Below are 17,725 nucleotides of genomic sequence, written 5' to 3'. Positions count from 1 at the left end.
AGTTTTACTTATAAGGTAGAGCAGAAAACATTTTTTTCAAATAAATAGCTGTTCCATGGTAGAAATATAAGGCAGGGTCAACATAACAAAATGCATCACATAACTAAAAATACCAAAAAATGAATAACTGTGTAAAATTTGATAAATCAAATCAAATGTGCTCCAGCATGTTATCTTGAAAAGTAGTTTTGCAAAAGAAAATGTTTATTGGGCTTTTCAGTTTTGGGGATTGCTCAGGGATGCATAAAAGTTTTCCACAAAAGTCTAAAATTGGGCACATTGTTAGTTGTTCTTGACTTATGAAGTTTTATTTAGTCATCAGTCACACTGTCATTGGATTTAACAGATAAAAACAAAACCATGTATTCTCACAAATACATTGATTTGCAGAATAAACTTTTTTTTGAATAGCAGCTAAATTTAAAAATGTGTAATATTGAGGAAAAATTATTATAATGGAAAAATGTCTTTATATCTACTGATGAATTTGTTACATGGATAAAACTTATGCAATATTTTAAAATGACCCTCCTTTACTTTATTGGTTATAAAGAATCTGAAAAGGTCTTTCCAAACAGGTTTTTTGTTAAATCAAGCAAATGCTTCGATGACAGCCAGTATATATTGTGATGGTTGCAAATATTGTAAATCCCTGAGATGTATGAATTTAAAATTGGTGGAGGAAGTATTCAGATCCCTTACTTAAATAAAAGTACTAATACCACAGTTTAAAAATTCCACATTACAAGTAAAAGTCTTACACTGAAAATGTTACTTAAGTAAAAGTATGTAAGCATAATTGGGAAAATGTAGTTCAAGGATAAGTTCACAATTCTTCAAATCTGTCTTACAAGTCAGGTGTCCATTTGAATATCGAAATAGTTATTGTTTGCTGGAATCATTCCTCCTGTTCATACTGGCCAGTAGGAAATCACCCGCCTAATGTGATTTTCCGTCAATTGATTAATCGATTAATTGATTAGTTGTTGGAGCTATACTCGTACATTTGTTCAGTAGTTTAACAATCTACTAACACATCGTCACATTTAATAAACTCTTCATATGTTTTGTATGAAAATCTTAATTTTTTTATATTTTATATATTAGATTTTTATTCTTACGACGCCGAGACATTCCAAGGAACTTTATTACTGTTGTTAAAGAGTGAAAAATGTCCACTGCAATCTTCCAGAGCCCAATACAACGCCTTCAATTGTTGTTTTATCCAACCAACAAAACCCAAAGATATTCTATTTATAGTGGAATTAAAGAGAAAACTAGCAAATCTTCAAATTGGAGAAGCTGGAACTAGACAATATTTGGCATTTGAGTTGTTTGTGTTATGAGCAAATTTCAGTTCAATTAATTTAAATCCCCGCCCCCATACTTAAATGTAAATTCTATCATGACTTTGAACATTAACATGTCAATTTTGGGAACCAGAAACTTATTGACTGCTGGAAAGACAGCTGTCATAGATAATGGTAGCTACTGTATGCAGAATTACGATGCACAGCTTAAAAAAGAAGAAACAATCTTCAGTAGAATCACATTTAATTTAGTAAAGTAACATGTTGGAGTAAGCACAGGCATTCACTGTCTGAACACAGATTTTCATTCTTCATCTGTACAACCAGAAGGTTTATTAGGTAAGATGCAGGTCTGTCATGGCGGCTTTTCACTCCTCGGCCTCTCTCCAGTCTTTTGGCGTGACCTTTCCGACTGGTGACAGATTCCAAGTGATGCCAGTCTGAGTCAGCACCTGCACAAAGACAGGAAACAAATAATTTAATACCAACATGAACTTTCTGTAACCTTTATCTGTTTGCAGAGGGATAACGGGGTTCCTCAAAAATGTAAGACTCGTTAAAAGACCTTGTTAATACAAAAGGAATTCAAATTTAAATCCAAGGTTAAGGTGCAATAAGTAAGTATTTTAGTTTCAAACATTCAAATTGAATTAAGATTATGGAAGAAATAACAGTTTTTGATGTCTATGTATTGTGTTGCAGGGACATCTACTGACGTTTGAATGCTAACCAGCTGGCCCCGTTCCGTCTCATATTACAACTTTCTACCTCAAGAGGCAATAGTGAGTCACTGTACTGTCCCTTCTACGCTCAGTCCAACAAGAGAGGATGAAGTAGTAGTAACTGCGAGTAGGCTACAGAGTGCTGCAGGGGTGAGGCATTTTTGCAGGCCAACCCAGAAGTTTGCATCACCCTACTTCCCTCATCAAAAAGCCAATGGGATTTTTCCATCGGCTTTTGAATTATTGTAGAAAATGAGCTCTGTGACACAAGTTTATGATTCTTACACGTTTTGTTAAGCAAGATAATCTTCACGAGAGGACACCATTTTTATGATTTTTGAAGCCTAAATCCAATCGCCAGAAGTACAAAGCTTATATTAAGCTATAAATTAACTAAACCAAGGCAGCCACCCTCTCTCTGTGACATTCCTAAAAAAAGAGCGCATTTCCTTGTTTCTTTCGATAGGGGTAGACACCCCAACTTTCTATTGATATGCTGTTCCCTATATGTTTGGTGTATGAATGTGATAGTCAGCCAATTCTTACACATTGCCCCTTTAAGCCAGAGACTAAAGAAACAGTATTTCTGCGTTGGTACAAACTTTTATACATACTTATCTTTAAAATATCCAAATAGTAAAGAAGATGTATGGAATTTAAAAAAAAAAAAAAAAAAAAAAACATGCCTACAAACTGAAACTACTGACAAAAACATTAAAAAACAAGTAACAAAAAACAAAAACAAATGAAAACGGAAAAAAAAAGGTACCCACTTATTAGAAACAAGCAAACAGAAAATTGAATGTCAATTCGGTCTCATAATGCAACTCTTATGAATCCATCTACTCTTCTAATCTTTTTTGTTTTTATTTATTTCTTTTGTTGACTTCTTTTCTTTTGCATATTTTTCTTTGCCATTTTTGTTTGTTTTTCGTCTCATGTCTGAAACTACATCTAATTTTTACAAACTGCTGTAAGTAAATTTAAAATAACTAAATAAGTTCTAAATAAAAAAAATATATATACATACCCAAAGACTTCTTCTTACAATACACATATCTTATAAATACCTTTCATATTTAAATGACCTCTGATCTTAGTTGGGATAAAGTAAACATTTTATGTACATAAAAACAAAGCCATTCATACTATCAATCTCTGAGCACACATGAGCTGTGTAATATGACAGTAAACGTGTTCAGAACGCCCTCCAGTGGTTATAATTAACAGGTGATATTCAGGAACAGTTACCTGAACAAATGCAATTTGGTAAACAATGTCTAGTGTGTGACTCGTTGCTACAGAATGCAGAACAACAAAAATACAAATCAAACACTTAGCTCACATAGTGAGCTGAGTGTTTTTAGTCAAAAGTGTTTTTAGTCCAAAGGATTGAATGTGCAGAACCATTTCTCTATTTATTATTTTATTGGTATTAATAACAACTAGAACCACTTTTAAACTATTTCATTAAACACTACTTAAACAGAAAAAGAACTACACTGTTTCTGAATGGATTTTGAGTTTTTCTTACTGCCTGGCAAAGGAAAATCTGTTGTTTGCTGCAAAAGGAAAATTGACGCTTTTTTTTTTGGAAATATGGAGCCAGTCTATAAAATATTTCACTTATATTTTATAGTAAAAGGGGAAGATACTAATGGAAAATAACTCCTGGACATAAGTTTCTGATATTTTGTTTGGCCAGTAATTGTACAGTGAGATATAGAGTATAGATTTTCTTTTTTTCTAGGTGTGTGTGGAAGGTGCCAATGGATTGGTGAAGTCTATGTTATGTGGTTGTGTCTGTTGTTTGCATACATACATTCTTCTTATTTCAAATAAATTAGAACTACAGAAACTGCAGGATAACCAACAAAAATGTTTTAGAAGTTTTTAATTCAAATGTGACCTTCTGGTTGAACTTTCAAGTCCTTAAGCTTACCTGTTAACAATATTTCTGCACACGTATTGTCCTCAGTGCATCATAATACCACCACATAGCATTGATCAGGTTTTATATAAAATACTAAGATTTTCTGTATAGACTGATCCCCCCGCACCCAAACGTCTTTCTCCTCCTACACTGAAATCCAGGGGGCACGTGTAGCATTCATTTATCCTTGCTTGAAAATACAACCACTATTTAACCTGCACTCGTGTTGCTCTATATAACACTTTGTGAGCAAGCTGTCCGTTAAGGTTATACTTATAAATTAATGTGCATAGGCTGACACCACAGCACTACTTACGTATGACCACACAGCCGTGCAGAAGACAGCTCCACCGATCATCAGGCCGGTGCCGTACTTTGAGTGGAAGTCCTGGCGGACGGTGGACCCATGCCTCACCTGCCGCACGGCCTGACCTGGAGAACAACAGTCTTCATGGTAATGACTGGCATGTATACACTGCACTATTACCTACTTTTATTATTCATGACTTACACTTCCATTCATATTAAGTTCTCTTTAGAGAGAGTACATGGCTAAGGTTTATACGAAGCTGAAAATAATACTAATAAATGTAAAATGGGCACAAATCAAGATGTAGTAGCGAGAACAATGACAAAACACTCACGTTTGGAAAGGTGGAAAATAAAAAAGGCTGAAATAAATTCTGTTGGATAGTCTAATCCGGACTGTCATTAATTTTTGTCTGTAGAGCTGAAACGATTAGTCATTTAATGAGGCAAGTCAGAAAATGAATAGGCTGTTGTTCAGTCAAAATAGGACATCTGAAGACAACACCTTGGGATTTGGGACATTATGAGCATTGTTCCCTCATATTTTAGAGACTAAATGATTAATCCAGAAAATAATCAGCAAATGAACGGATACAGGAGTTATTTTACAAAAGGTCACATTTCCAATCAGGGAAATTAGCTATCCTATCATTTTTATTGGTCGTATTAGACCTTTCTTTTAAATTATGAATGGCTACACTCAAGTGTTGTCTGAAAACACCGCAAGGCAGCAATTATTTCTGAGTCAAAATCTTTTCAAAATGGTTTCTGAAATAATCAGAAAGCAATAAGGACAGTCTTCTCAGACTGTCCTTATTTGCCCTCTCTTTATCAGAGTCTAATTTCAAGGGCATCATTTAGGCAGTTTACCAGAGCGTAATATTCTCCATAACTAATGCGTATTTCCACGACTATTCGAAAAGAAAATAGATATTACAAACATGTTGGCTCATCACTATCATGAATTATACAGGTCAGTGTGTCCGGACAATGACATCTCTCAGAGGAAAATTGCATATTAAAAAGGCTAATTCAAAATCAATAACTAGTTTAATTTATGGAAGATAATTTAAGAAATCTAATGACAGAAGTAAGTGTGTTTTAAAATATGTAACGACTTCTTTGGAGAGATGCTAATGTTAGCTGGCTAACAGCAGGCTGATGGCACGCCGACCGCGGTCACCTACCAAAAAGAGGCCGGCAAAACTTTTAGTCGACTGATATTAAACTGGTGCCTGGCCTAAATACAGACACACAGCATATATTGCTATGAAAACCCGGTGTGCTTACCGGTAACGTTGACTGCAGCCTTAGCAAACCGGTACATGTTGTTTCGCCTGGTGTCTTCAGATACCCTTGAAGAACGGAAGTGTAATATGGCCGTCGCACGTAGACACGGCGGATATTACGATTGTCCATATGAGCATGCGTCGACAAAAACTAATCGTAAAGTGTGTAAATGGAAGCGAAATACATACATTTAATAAAACAGACACACACACGAAACGGAATTAGTAAATTTGTATGTTACAAACTACCACAAACTGGGTTTGTAGTGGGAGTATTGTAAATAAAATCCCGACACACTCTCTTCATGGAGACCGTGTCAGGATGGCCGAGTGGTCTAAGGCGCCAGACTCAAGGATAAACTCCTTCCGCAGAAACGGGACTTCTGGTCTCCGAATGGAGGCGTGGGTTCGAATCCCACTTCTGACACATAATTTTTCTTTATTAGCTTTGCATTTATGTTAAAAACAACAACAGCGATAAAAAAAATAACGTAAAAGCCAGTACTTATCAAAAATTGTGCATTCAAAAGGGTTTATGAGTGTATCTACTTGCCTTAATTTTGGGTAATTCCAATTCACAAATCAAATTCAACTCGGAGGAGGCTTTAATAATGCGACACATTGTAAAAATAAATTGATAACCCCCCGAATCACGTGTGATTTACATTTATCATTCAACCTTTTAAGCCAATAAAACCAAATCACCATTTGCACCTGTATGTTGTTTGTACATGTCACAATTACTGCTTTTTTTAATGAAATAAGAGTAACCTAACAAAAAGTAGGGGTGCGTTAACATATGAGGAAAGACTTATTTTAAACGTCTGTTTGCTGCTCCATTTTAAAAATCAGCACAGTATGTAATTTGCCCAGGGGCAGCCAAACGTTTACATACAACTATATTTAATTCAAATGGTATAAACCGACTAAAGTGTATTAACTTCTCATATTTTTTAAGGATTTCCTAGATTCAGTTAATTCCAGTTTGCTTTTGAACTTAAGAGTGGTGAAATGTCACTAATAACATTTACTCTAGTCCAACTTTAAGGTACTTTACATCAGTATGACCTCCTCCAGCCTCTTCTACTTCACTACAGTTCAGAGGGAAAAACTGTATTTTCTACTTCACAACAATTAACTGACATCTTTAGTTAAGAGTTACACATTAATGATATACTGTACAAATAGAGCCAAAACAATTTGTTTATTAATCAACTAGTCTATGACTTAGAGATTTGAACTATTGGTTGAACATAACCAATGTTGTGAACTTGCCACTCAAGGCTCAATTTTCTGGATACATGACTAATAATAAGTTAATGATAAAATATATAATGTTGTTACAGTCACAAGGGCCATTTTTCTGCATTGACTATTTTTATTTTTAATAGTTTACCACACTGTAAAAACTGCTACTTATATTCTTTGGCATAAATAACGATCGGAGGTTGTTAAGCCTCAGAAACTTAAATCATCAGCATTTAAAGAAAAAATTAAATTGTGCCAACAAATGGACTCTTATTTCAACAAAAGTGAGGAAGTCCCAAAAACTTTGAATCATTTGTCAGATTCAAGATTAAATTGTTTGATTATCACTTTCGGAGCTAAAAATCATGATCAATCAGCTGACAAAATGTCTGATGGATTGTTTACTTAACTCATTGATTTAAGATATTTAGAAACATGGTTAGCTTATTTGCATATACTTCCCAGCATGCATTGCATTTAGGTTAAAATTCCCCAGAAAACCTTCCTTTTTCAAAAATGTGAAAAGTTACTTGATGGAGGCTGTTATGTGTGTGTTTGAATACATGTCACCGAGGTGTCAGATGGTCTTCTCTCTGTTGAAAAGTAAAATAATTCAAACTGTGATAGATAGGTCTGAGAACCAGACACTTTCTGCATCCTCTTACATCACATTACATATGCCACATGAGAGCAGTGTTGAGAGAGTTGTTTCCAAGCTCAAGGCAAACACTGATTAAGACTTGTTACAACCATTTCTAAGTAACAGGAACAACTTTTTTTTTTTGGTGAACTGAAAAACCTCAAAGTCGCAGTGAAAAATGATGAGTTACTACACTGTAAGGTCAATTGGTACAAAGCAATTGTTTATCTTTGTTTTGTTTTTTTTGGTTTCTTGTCTTACAGAGCATAATTTTCCTAGTGACATTATCTATGCAGGAGTTTTACTTTTGCTGGAGTATTTTCATGACGTGGTATCAGTATTTAAGTGAAGGATCTGCAGTCAACATCCACCATTGGAATGTAACATGGGAGACCGTTTAATAACACCACATTTTTTGAAAATAAATAATGATATCTAACGATTACAGACTGGCAAGCCTGAGTTTTGTAGTTTTCTTTATTAAAGCAAAATATCATTCAGGATTATAACAGTATGACAGTATCATGACATTTAGTTTACATATTGTATGTACATGCATACTGAAAATGTTCCCTCATTGAATCTGTTTTTATGGAAAGTCGCCAATCTCTCCAGTTTTTACAGGGATGATGGTAGCAAAGAAAAATATTGTTAACAGATTATTTAACACAGCAATTTTTTCTACAGTCAGAAAAACGCTAACTTCTTCCATATAACTTCAGGATTAGAAATTAACAGGATTTCCTCGCGAACAAAGTCTCTGCAGGAATACACTGACACAACTGTAGAAAAAAAAAAAAAAAGCCTGGAAGTCCAACCTGGACTTGTCAGATATTGCTAAAAACTGATGTGATTAGCAATCAACTTTTTTTTAATCTATTATCTAGTTGTCATCAGAAACTATGACCTAACTGAAGTAATTTCTTTGTACTTTGAACTTTCTGACACTTTTCTTCTGAACCATATAATGTACTAAAATCGTTAACAGTAAAAACACTACTGAATCTAAATGAGGGCTTCATATTCAGTGGGGTTTTTTTTTAAAATTTGTTGACAAAATCATTGCACCAACCTAGAGTCCGAAATCCACAAGAAATTCAAAGTACGATTTACGAAAGCTTCCCTTATATTTGAGAAGCTGAAATCAGAGAATGGTCATTATTTTCACTTGACTGTGAATCAGATCTGAAAATTGGGTTCAATTACTGCTCTGTCAATCAACTTCTGATGAGGGTACCATTGAGATTAAGACGGCCTCTGCAGGGTGAGCCAACAGCGCTGGATGCAACAACCTGGATCATCACTGTGAGTAATAACAAATCTGTAAACTCATAGAATGAAATCTCAGGATCAGTTTAGGAGTAAGGGCTGTCAACAGAAATCAGCACTGAAAATCAGACATTTTAAATCTTGCTTAAATGTACAGGACAGTTCAGATCAGAAGATACATTTGATGTGTTGTAATGTTACACACATCTGAATGTTATTGTCCTATTTTTACTGTGAAGAGCTGACAAAAAAAAACAAACAACAGGCCATATGACCTCTTATATGATGGTAATGGTAAGGCTTTAAGCCAGAAAGGATGCAACTGGCAGTTTGGTGAAACTTAGGTACAGTTTATTGAGAGAAGGTGCTTAAGAGAAATCAGATTTGCTGTGTTTATATGATGACATCTTTAAAAAAAAAAAAAATGATTACTTCAGCTCATCAGCGCTCGGTCCAATTAGAAAATTATGTTTTGTTTTGTTTTTTTTCCAACCCGGGTGTTGGTCTGGGTGAATCTGGGTCATGTTAATTCTGCACTCGCCATCTCCGTTGTAGAGATTCAAGAGACGCAACTCAAGCGTAATATTGTATACCATGGCAATCAATGTTATTTGACCTAAAACATTTCAAAAATTTGTCTCAGAGTTCGAGGAAAAGTAAACAAAGAAATCAGTCCCCTTGATTAGCTATTGTAGCTAACTGTAAAGGGATCTAATTTTGGGGAAACTTCTCAGCTAACCACACTAGCTTTTGGTCAGACTGAAGCTTTAAGGGGCTTGAGGATCAGAGCTGTGGATCGTGGATCATCGAATTGATCCGATGGGCTGTTACTGAGGTGAGCGTCACAAAATGTCGCAAATGTTCCTCGATTTTCTTGAGTTCTTGATTCTCTACAACAATCTAAGGATCCATGTTTAAGTTTACGGTAAGGGATTTAAACTGTAACAATGCTGCACAGCTCTAATGCAGTGTATTTAACTGTTAATGCTGTCTAACCTTCACATGACACAAATGGAGATGAATGGAATTCAGTCGGCAAATAAAATCCAGGAATGCGATGATCCAAAAATACTAGAAGGGATACAGAAGATGGATGATTTGTCTCTGAATGGCCCTAACAGGAAGCAACCAGCATCAAATTACAAACAAACATTAAGGCATCTGTCATTTTTCCCTCTTGGTCACTTTTTATTTTCTAGTCCACCTTTTTGTCTTTTCCTTCCTCGTCGTCTGTGTACTCTGTGGGCTCCTCTCCTGGCTTCAGAAGCTTGCCGGCGTAGTCATACTTAACTGTAATGGTGGAAAATAAAGAAAATAAGCAAACAAATTACAGCCTTAAGGACGCTGAATTCTCGGACAGTTATTCAAGGACACAATGGGGATCCTCCTGGAAACAGCCAAGGTCTTTTCATCGTGTTTTGTGACTCTCTCACTTTTCTGGAATTTTTAATTTGTTGTCTGACTTTTGAAGAGAATATGAAATACATGTCTGTTTATTAACCATCAAGAGTCCTCTATAAAACTTATCTACAGCTGAATCTAATGATTAACTATTATTTTTGATGACTCCAATCATCTTTTTCAATGGCCACAACATGTCAAAAAGCAGAAAGCCCAAAGTAAGTGAGTCACTGTCCAATCTGTCCATGGCTGTTTACATTTTGCTTTTTACAAATAATTTTAATCGTCAGCACTCAAAAGAAATCAAAACATGTATGAAAGCAGGAGTGGGTGTTTAAAATAAGAGACACAGACACTGCTGCAAAGTCATTCCCACCAATAAAGTTTTGTGTTTTAGACTGGATTTTTCCAGTTTTCAAAGTCAAATGGTTCACTGTTCAGCTAGTGAGGTTTAAAAAAAAAAAAAAAATCCAAGGCACACATGGTGTGACTGAATTTCACACATTTCAGCTCTAATAGTTGCACTTCAGGATAGTGCAGGGAGGTTTGAGTGTTATTTGTCTTTGGTATACACTGGGTGCAGACCCCTAAATGTATTGAGTATTTGTAGTATTGGGTGTTACGCTCCTTTCAGGCTACAAGAGTACAGAGCACACTAACACGATATGCCGGTATTGAGTGGAAGTAAAAAAAATATGCTTCCTTATCCTCCCAAAATATTAAGGAGCAGGCTGCACAAAGCAGATAACTTATGAAATCAAGAAGCGTTTTTACTGTGATGATTGTGTTGATGCTATGTGTGTATTTTTACAGTAAACAAACAAAACTCTACCATCTCCTATGTTTGTTGTATCATGACATTAGCAGGGATAAAATATAACCTGGAGATGATAAAAATATTTAAATAAATATGCAAAAAAATTTGTAACACTAACAGGCACTAAAAGTTCTGTAACTTAACCAATTAGCAGCAGTGAGTCTCCAAAGTCCGCAGGCAACAGGAATCAGATAGCAAAACAATAATAATATTACTAATAATACTACTACTCCTACTACTGATGATAATAATAATAATAATAATAATAATAATAATAATAATAATAATAATAAAGTTTATTTATATGGCACTTATCAAAATAAACCATTATAAAGTGTTTTACAAAGCACACATAAAAGGGGAAAAAAGATACAGTGATATTATTGGCCACAATAATTGTAATGTGACAATCTGATACGGTCACATTTTACTCACAGGTGAACTGAGTCTCCCACTCAGAGAGGCTCTCCTGCTGCATGGCGTTAAGGTCGGACAGGTCATCGTGTTCGTCTTTCAGGGCCTCTTTCTCCAGGCAGAACGTGGCCAGACCTCTGGATGCATCTCTGCCTGCAAACACTCCATACGGCCCCTCTGCAAGACAGACAGGACACACAGAGAGCCCACGGTGAAGCGCACAACAGTAACAGCAGCAATGATGATGGCGGGTGCACAATGATACAAACAACTGAAAACGGATCATTGTGAGCCTTTTTTTTGTTTTACTTGGAACTTTCTCTCTAGTAGCCTGATGTTGAGATAGGCATCTGTTTAAGGGGTACGTTTGGTGATATTCTTTATTTTTTCCATGATAACATCAAACCCAACAATGAACACTCTGTGCCATAGAGCTCCATTGTTGTCCAGAAACAATTAAAAACACAAATTTAGCCACACTGCTGCACTGGCTGACATGTTCCTTCATTACTGTGAACCCGGTCACTGTGGTTCATTTTGCACCAATCCCACATTCATCATCCTGCTGCGGTAAATACTCACTAGAATACCAAATGTGTATTAATCCGCTGCTTAAAATAGTCCTCAACAAATGTATTATTTACAGCTGTTTGAGTAATGTTTGCTAAAACTTACAGTGTCCAACTCTTTTGGAAAGTTACTGAGCCTTTAAAAAAAAAAAGAAAGTCTACATATTTGTGACCAAATTTTAAAGCTCAGTGTTTTGATAGGAACAAATGGACTGAGGGCCACAGACAGGGTTAGGAAGTAAGTAGTCAGTCCTGCTGGATAGAAAACTGCCTGTTTTCTACCCAGGCAGTTGTACATGGCATCCTGTATGTTCTTGCTTGTTTTATACATCACAAGAATAATTTAACTGCTTTAGTTTGTGTCTAAAAATTAATAAAAATGAAATAATAAAATACTGAATATAATTATGCCTGATAATGGCACTTTTAGAAATCTTTGCATGCATCAAACAAAATAAGTAAGAGTGACTATTTTAGGAACTTAATTAATAATTATTTATATTATTAATTAATTTTTGTATTTTTTTCGTTCAATTTATTGCTAGACATTTAGTCTTAAAATGACAGTGTAGCAGTAAAACATCTTTACTTTTTCTTTGAGCAGACGATTACTTATTTAAATACAAATTTTGCCAGCCTGAGAAAAAAGTTCTTGTATGGCCTCTTACGTTTACACAGTATTTAACTTTTCAGTGGGTGTGCAGTGCACTGAAAAAGTTTGCATAACAGTGAGCTATCCTCTTGGTCAGAGGTTACACGCAACAGAGGTTACAATCTGAGATGAGATAAAAGAAGAGAGAGGTCTAACTCTGTGTCTGTTTCCAGCTAACAGAAATATCCCAATGAAGCATGACAGAACAGACTCTTATTTCAGTTAACGCATGCCCTTACTTTCTAGTAAAAACCTACACGGATTTAACCTCACTGCTGCAATGAACGACAAGTGGGAGGACATATTTCAGGTGCCCATTCATTTTGCCCATAGACAATGTTAGGTGACACGCAGTTGGAGTTCTTCTATGACTGGATCAGCACGAAAATCTCCTACCTCAATCGCAAGTCCAAATGATTGAAAACTTTGTGAAAAAATATCTCTTTCTTTGATAAAAAAGTTGAAAGGGACAACCTCACGTACATGAAGGTGTCAGGGGATAAGTTAACTATGTATCCCCAGATACATTTATAGGCACGAAACATCCAATCACCAAGCTTACGAGTCTGTCATGTGAGCCGCTAATGGCGGACGGAAGCTGAAGTTGGCGGTGCTGAGAAAACCAGAAACACAATCTGCAGGTTAAATCAGTTCACTCTTTAATTCTGCGTCAGTTCTGATGGAGTTCATCAGCTACGGTGCCACGGTTACCTCCAGCAGGACCTGTGAAGTCACTGGTCCTGCTGTAATTGAAATGCTGTCCAGAGTGATGTTTCTTGTATTTTAAAGTGGATCCCTGAGGTTTTCTTCCCGCTGACTTTTTAAAATCAGCTCAGTGTGACATTTGACTTTTGTGTGAAAATGGAGTAGCCTGAATGTTTTTGCCGGAATCCTGGGAATATGCTAACCTATCTGGGAACCAATGGGATGACAGAAAAAATTAAAACCATCGGGAGAGGAAGACCCTGTGTGCCTCATCAAATGTCCAGTTGCAATGTCAGCTACAGGTAGGTACTGGTATTTTCTTTGAGCCCCGGTTTTTTAGCCTTAATTTGTTTACATTTTAGCAAATTGGCCCCATTAAAAGTACACCGAATTAACTGTTAGTAGTTCCTGTTTGCAGAGTACCCATGGATGTACATATAATTATCACTGGCTTATTTTCATACTGAAGAAAACTTAAAAACCCGCTGATTCTCAAGCAAGTCCTGAAGCATCTTTTTTTCTATGTGGATTTATGTATGTTTCTTTATGATTGACATCAGAGATAATGATATCATCTGGGACTTTAGGTCACACTGAATGATATCAACGTGTGTGTCATGTCTGTGTCCTCAGATTTGATTTGAGTTGTGACTCTGTGAAGTTCATAACTTTCACAGAGTGAGATTAATTTTTACTCAAATTCATCTCACGCACGATCTCTGCCTCATCTTCAACCTTCTGGCGCCCAGAGAGTTAGTTCTGTCAGCAGATAGTAACTTTTTTGGTTAAACTGTAGGAACTTTGAGGGTCCTATACAGTGAATGCCTTCACATGGAATTCGGACACTCAAATAAAATGGCGGACAGTAAATACAGTGCACTATATAGTGAATTGGGAGCGATTTAGGACACGACATGCGGCTACACCCACTTTCACACTGCACTTTTGAAAACATGGCGGCGCTCAAGTTATTATTATTAATAATTATTATTGTTATTAATAATAATAATAATAATAATAATAATAATAATAATAATAATAATAATAATATTATTAGTATTTTTTAACCATGGAGTAACTCAACTTCTTGCATAGACGATCTCTGGTTGCAAGGCTACAGCAGCTCCTCTGTTGTGAAACGTGATCTCAGCTAAGGGGGTGTGCCGTTAGCTTCCAATTATAAAAGTAAACTTGAGCATATACCGAACAACGACTTATATTTAACGATATTGCCGGTGAAGTGCCAGCTGCAAAAATAAATTTCGCACAAAACCCACGGCCACCTCACGTTAACTTCCGTAGGTGGCGTTGCGTTGGTAACACGAGAGGGGCGACGAAACAATTGGTAACATCTTAACGCGGGCGGGTCGAGTAACGTTACCTGGCCCGTAAAACTTCTTCCCCCTGGTCACGTCGAACACTTTCCCGTTGACAGCCATGAGGATCCTGGGATTCTGCGTTCCATCGTAGGGCTTCAACTCTGCCAGGGTGAAATCCCTCCTCTTCAGTTTGGGCAGCGGTTTTTCCACCTCGACGAGCTCCGGCTGTTTGTCCCCGCGGAGGATTTTGTACAGGAGAAACAAGCAGAGGCTGAGCAGGGTCAGGTTCAGCGGGGAGGTGAAGATTTCCTGAAAAATGCCACCAGAAGTGAACTCGTTTCCCTCTGATTCAGCCATGTTGGCTCCTCTCTCTCTCTCTCTCTCTCTCTCTCTCTCTCGCTCTCCTTCTCTCCGGTGTGTGTGGTGGGGTCGGAAGCGGTGGATCTCATAGATCCTGAACCAATCCCTGCCGCAGCCTCACGGGCAACCGTTGACTGCTTAGACCAATGGGGCTCTTCTAACTGCGTGATAGATACCGTAGAATTCGTTATAAAGTGTATCACAATATACTATTGTCTTTATTCGTAATTTAGGGCTGAATTCATTTTTATGGTTCATCGATTATTTGTTTAGTCTATGAAGTGTCAGAAAATAGTCAAAAAATCTAAATAACTCAAACAACTTTAATCTGTTATTAAAATGATGTATTCATTTTCTGTCGATCGACTAATTGATTAATCATTTCAGCACCCTCAGTTCTCAGTTTATTAGGTACACCTAGCTAAATCTAACGCAGTCTCATACAACGGTCCTGTAAGCAAACCTACCTACATGAAGGTTATGTTATCCCACGACTTTAAGTGCGGTTGATTGGATGAGATTAGTAGTTTTCACTATAGTAGCCATGACATCAGCCAGATGGGTGGCTCTGGCATCCATGTGTGCTTCCTGCGAATAATGTTCCCATATTGTGCTACCGTTCACACTAGGAACGGCATTTTAATATAGTCAGCTGGACAATTATAATTTTAAAGTAAATCACAGGTCATACGGTATAAATCAAGTTGTCCAGCCGCATATAGTTTGGACACCCCTAATACAGAGGAGTGGCCAGGGGAGCCCAACGTGAGGGGCCCTCTGCCACCCCTGGCCGCCCCTCTGTATTAAGGTGGCCCCCCAATGAGAGTCAGAGGGTGGTAGATTGTTGGCTTGAATGGTATGAAGTGACTGTTGACTGTTATTGGAAATTAAATCAAACAGCCACAAATCGACGCAAAATGACTACAATGTGTCTCCTCCAGTCTGGGGGTCTTGCTCCTTTTTAGCAGGGGTGGCTGGACTTTTACGTGTCTGTGTCCAGAGGCTCATTGTATCATCATCTGTTCATGGCTATAAGCTATTTGAAGTTACAAATAGCAGCTATTATTTGATATTAGAATATTTAAAGTTGTTTTTTTGACATTAATTATTGCACTGACTAAAGAATAGGGCAGGGGGGTTGGGATGTTGTTCTTTCTTTTCCCTCATTTTCTTTCCTTTCTATTTTCAGTTTTGGTGGTGTTTCCAGTCCTGAACCATTTTATTTGGACTGTCCTTGTTTGGACCATGTTGTTGGACACAGTCGTCAAGATGCACTTGTCCTAGTGACTGAAAGACAAAAATGTACACTCAAAAGGTAAAAATAGTGCCCTGTATAACTTTGAAAACACACAGAGGCGGGAGGTGTTCCATCTTTTTGGTGGACAGCAGTTGAAGTGTCACATCTGCTGCCTTTAAAGAACTAGCTACTTTTTAAATAAACACGCTAATCTATATTCAGTCTATCACAGGAGTCTAACCAAACTCAGGCTACACCACAGTATAAGACATCTTAAGACTATACTCTCCTTTTAACTATCCAAACAAAAAGCTTGTCAGCAGGGAAAAATACGGCCTTACTGCCTTTAACACCACGTGAGTTTTAGTTCAGTTTTAGGGAGGACGGTTAAGCTGAATTCCCTTGGTAAAGCTTAGAGTACAGTTTCACTCATGGTTTTGTTTTTGAAGGATAACAGCAGCTAACAGCCCAGCTTTAGTCCACACACTCCTTTTCTTATGTATCAGGCATAAATTGTTACATTTATTTTCATGAAAATACTAATGTCCAGGCTGCAGTAATAGGCAAAACTTTGAACCTTTTTCTTTAAACAGTATCTACATGTACTGTATTTCACGGCTTTACTGATTAGTTGAGTAATCAACTAGCCAGTTGACAGAAAATAAAACAAATCAGTCAAAAGTGAATATTTTCTGGTTTCCTCAGTCATCTACGATTGTGAACTGAATAGCTTTGGACTTTTGACTGTTGGATGGAAAAAATTAGTCATCTGAAGACATTATCTTTGGCCTTGGGAAATTGTGATTGGGTTTTTTTCAACATTTTCTAAAATTTTAAAATGTAATGACTAATTATTCTTTCAAAGACAGTATTGAACTAGATTCATTAATTGGTAAATTAAATGTTCTTTTTTTACTTTTAGTTTATAATGCATTATTTAAATGCAGATTTAATAAATACTATTATTAATAATACATCAAATTATCATTTTTTGTGTGTTTTTACTTTATTTAATGCAGGAATGTGAATGAATTTTGTGCACACATTTAAAGAAAAACCTCCTTTATTGTATTGGTGATGAGATATTTGTGAGCCAAACCTTCTCACATGGAATACCACCAAGAAATTTATTCCAGTAGATGGTGACATGCTGAAAAAAATAAAAATAAAATGGATGCCTCTATTTCTATTCATTGAGGATGGTAGAAAACAGATTTTACCTTAAGTAATGTCAGTCGGGTGAAGTACTGAAAAATCAGTTGGATAGGGAACATTTCTGTGTAAAGCCACAGAACAATTAGGTATCGCTTGCGTTACAAGGTTATATGCTGTAGCCGATATTGGAAAATTGAAAATGAGAGATAAATTTTAATTAATGAGATGACCTGAGAGCTGATCAGCTGACCTACCAAAACAGTGTTCCTATCAAACCAATTCTTTAAGAAGATAGATCTGTTTTTGTATAAAATGTCACCTTTGTTCTATATAATAAAGCTGAAGAAAAAATTGTACTTGTAGATCATTTTCCATG

At 36.4% G+C, this 17,725-nt stretch overlaps 2 protein-coding genes and 1 non-coding gene across 3 annotated transcripts; 1 reads left to right on the top strand and 2 right to left on the bottom strand.

Moving 5' to 3' along the window:
• Window positions 1–1,537: 1,537 nt before the first annotated feature.
• LOC120802131 (cytochrome c oxidase subunit 7B, mitochondrial) lies at window positions 1,538–5,691 on the bottom strand. The gene is made up of 3 exons (XM_040149635.1): window positions 5,565–5,691; window positions 4,282–4,397; window positions 1,538–1,762 (listed from the first exon to the last, which is right to left on the bottom strand). The coding sequence occupies exons 1-3, from the start codon at window positions 5,599–5,601 to the stop codon at window positions 1,679–1,681; spliced, it is 237 nt and encodes a 78-aa protein (XP_040005569.1). The 5' UTR covers window positions 5,602–5,691; the 3' UTR covers window positions 1,538–1,678.
• Window positions 5,692–5,879: 188 nt separating this feature from the next.
• trnal-caa lies at window positions 5,880–5,990 on the top strand. Its single transcript has 2 exons — window positions 5,880–5,917; window positions 5,945–5,990. It is a non-coding gene; the product is annotated as a tRNA-Leu (tRNA).
• Window positions 5,991–7,910: 1,920 nt separating this feature from the next.
• pgrmc1 (progesterone receptor membrane component 1) lies at window positions 7,911–15,110 on the bottom strand. The gene is made up of 3 exons (XM_040151193.1): window positions 14,660–15,110; window positions 11,374–11,529; window positions 7,911–10,010 (listed from the first exon to the last, which is right to left on the bottom strand). Exons 1-3 carry the CDS (start codon window positions 14,952–14,954, stop codon window positions 9,916–9,918), a joined length of 546 nt encoding a protein of 181 aa, XP_040007127.1. The 5' UTR covers window positions 14,955–15,110; the 3' UTR covers window positions 7,911–9,915.
• Between the last annotated feature and the right edge of the window lie 2,615 nt (window positions 15,111–17,725).

Source organism: Xiphias gladius, chromosome 17 (assembly GCF_016859285.1).
Source record: "Xiphias gladius isolate SHS-SW01 ecotype Sanya breed wild chromosome 17, ASM1685928v1, whole genome shotgun sequence".
Lineage (NCBI taxonomy): Eukaryota > Metazoa > Chordata > Actinopteri > Istiophoriformes > Xiphiidae > Xiphias > Xiphias gladius.
Note: the sequence above shows the minus strand (reverse complement) of the source record. Positions and strands in the feature narration are given on the sequence as shown.

What these genes read in the sequence shown, in the direction of transcription:
- LOC120802131 (XM_040149635.1), bottom strand. Translation starts at nt 5,601, where the DNA reads ATGTACCGGTTTGCTAAGGCTGCAGTCAACGTTACCG. An exon ending in GGCTGCAGTCAACGTTACCG is followed by an intron (nt 4,398 to 5,564) that starts GTAAGCACACCG and finishes GTTGTTCTCCAG; the next exon opens with GTCAGGCCGTGCGGCAGGTG. An exon ending in GCACGGCTGTGTGGTCATAC is followed by an intron (nt 1,763 to 4,281) that starts GTAAGTAGTGCT and finishes GTCTTTGTGCAG; the next exon opens with GTGCTGACTCAGACTGGCAT.
- pgrmc1 (XM_040151193.1), bottom strand. Translation starts at nt 14,954, where the DNA reads ATGGCTGAATCAGAGGGAAACGAGTTCACTTCTGGTGGCATTTTTCAG. An exon ending in GAAGAAGTTTTACGGGCCAG is followed by an intron (nt 11,530 to 14,659) that starts GTAACGTTACTC and finishes TCTGTCTTGCAG; the next exon opens with AGGGGCCGTATGGAGTGTTT. An exon ending in GTGGGAGACTCAGTTCACCT is followed by an intron (nt 10,011 to 11,373) that starts GTGAGTAAAATG and finishes CCACCATTACAG; the next exon opens with TTAAGTATGACTACGCCGGC.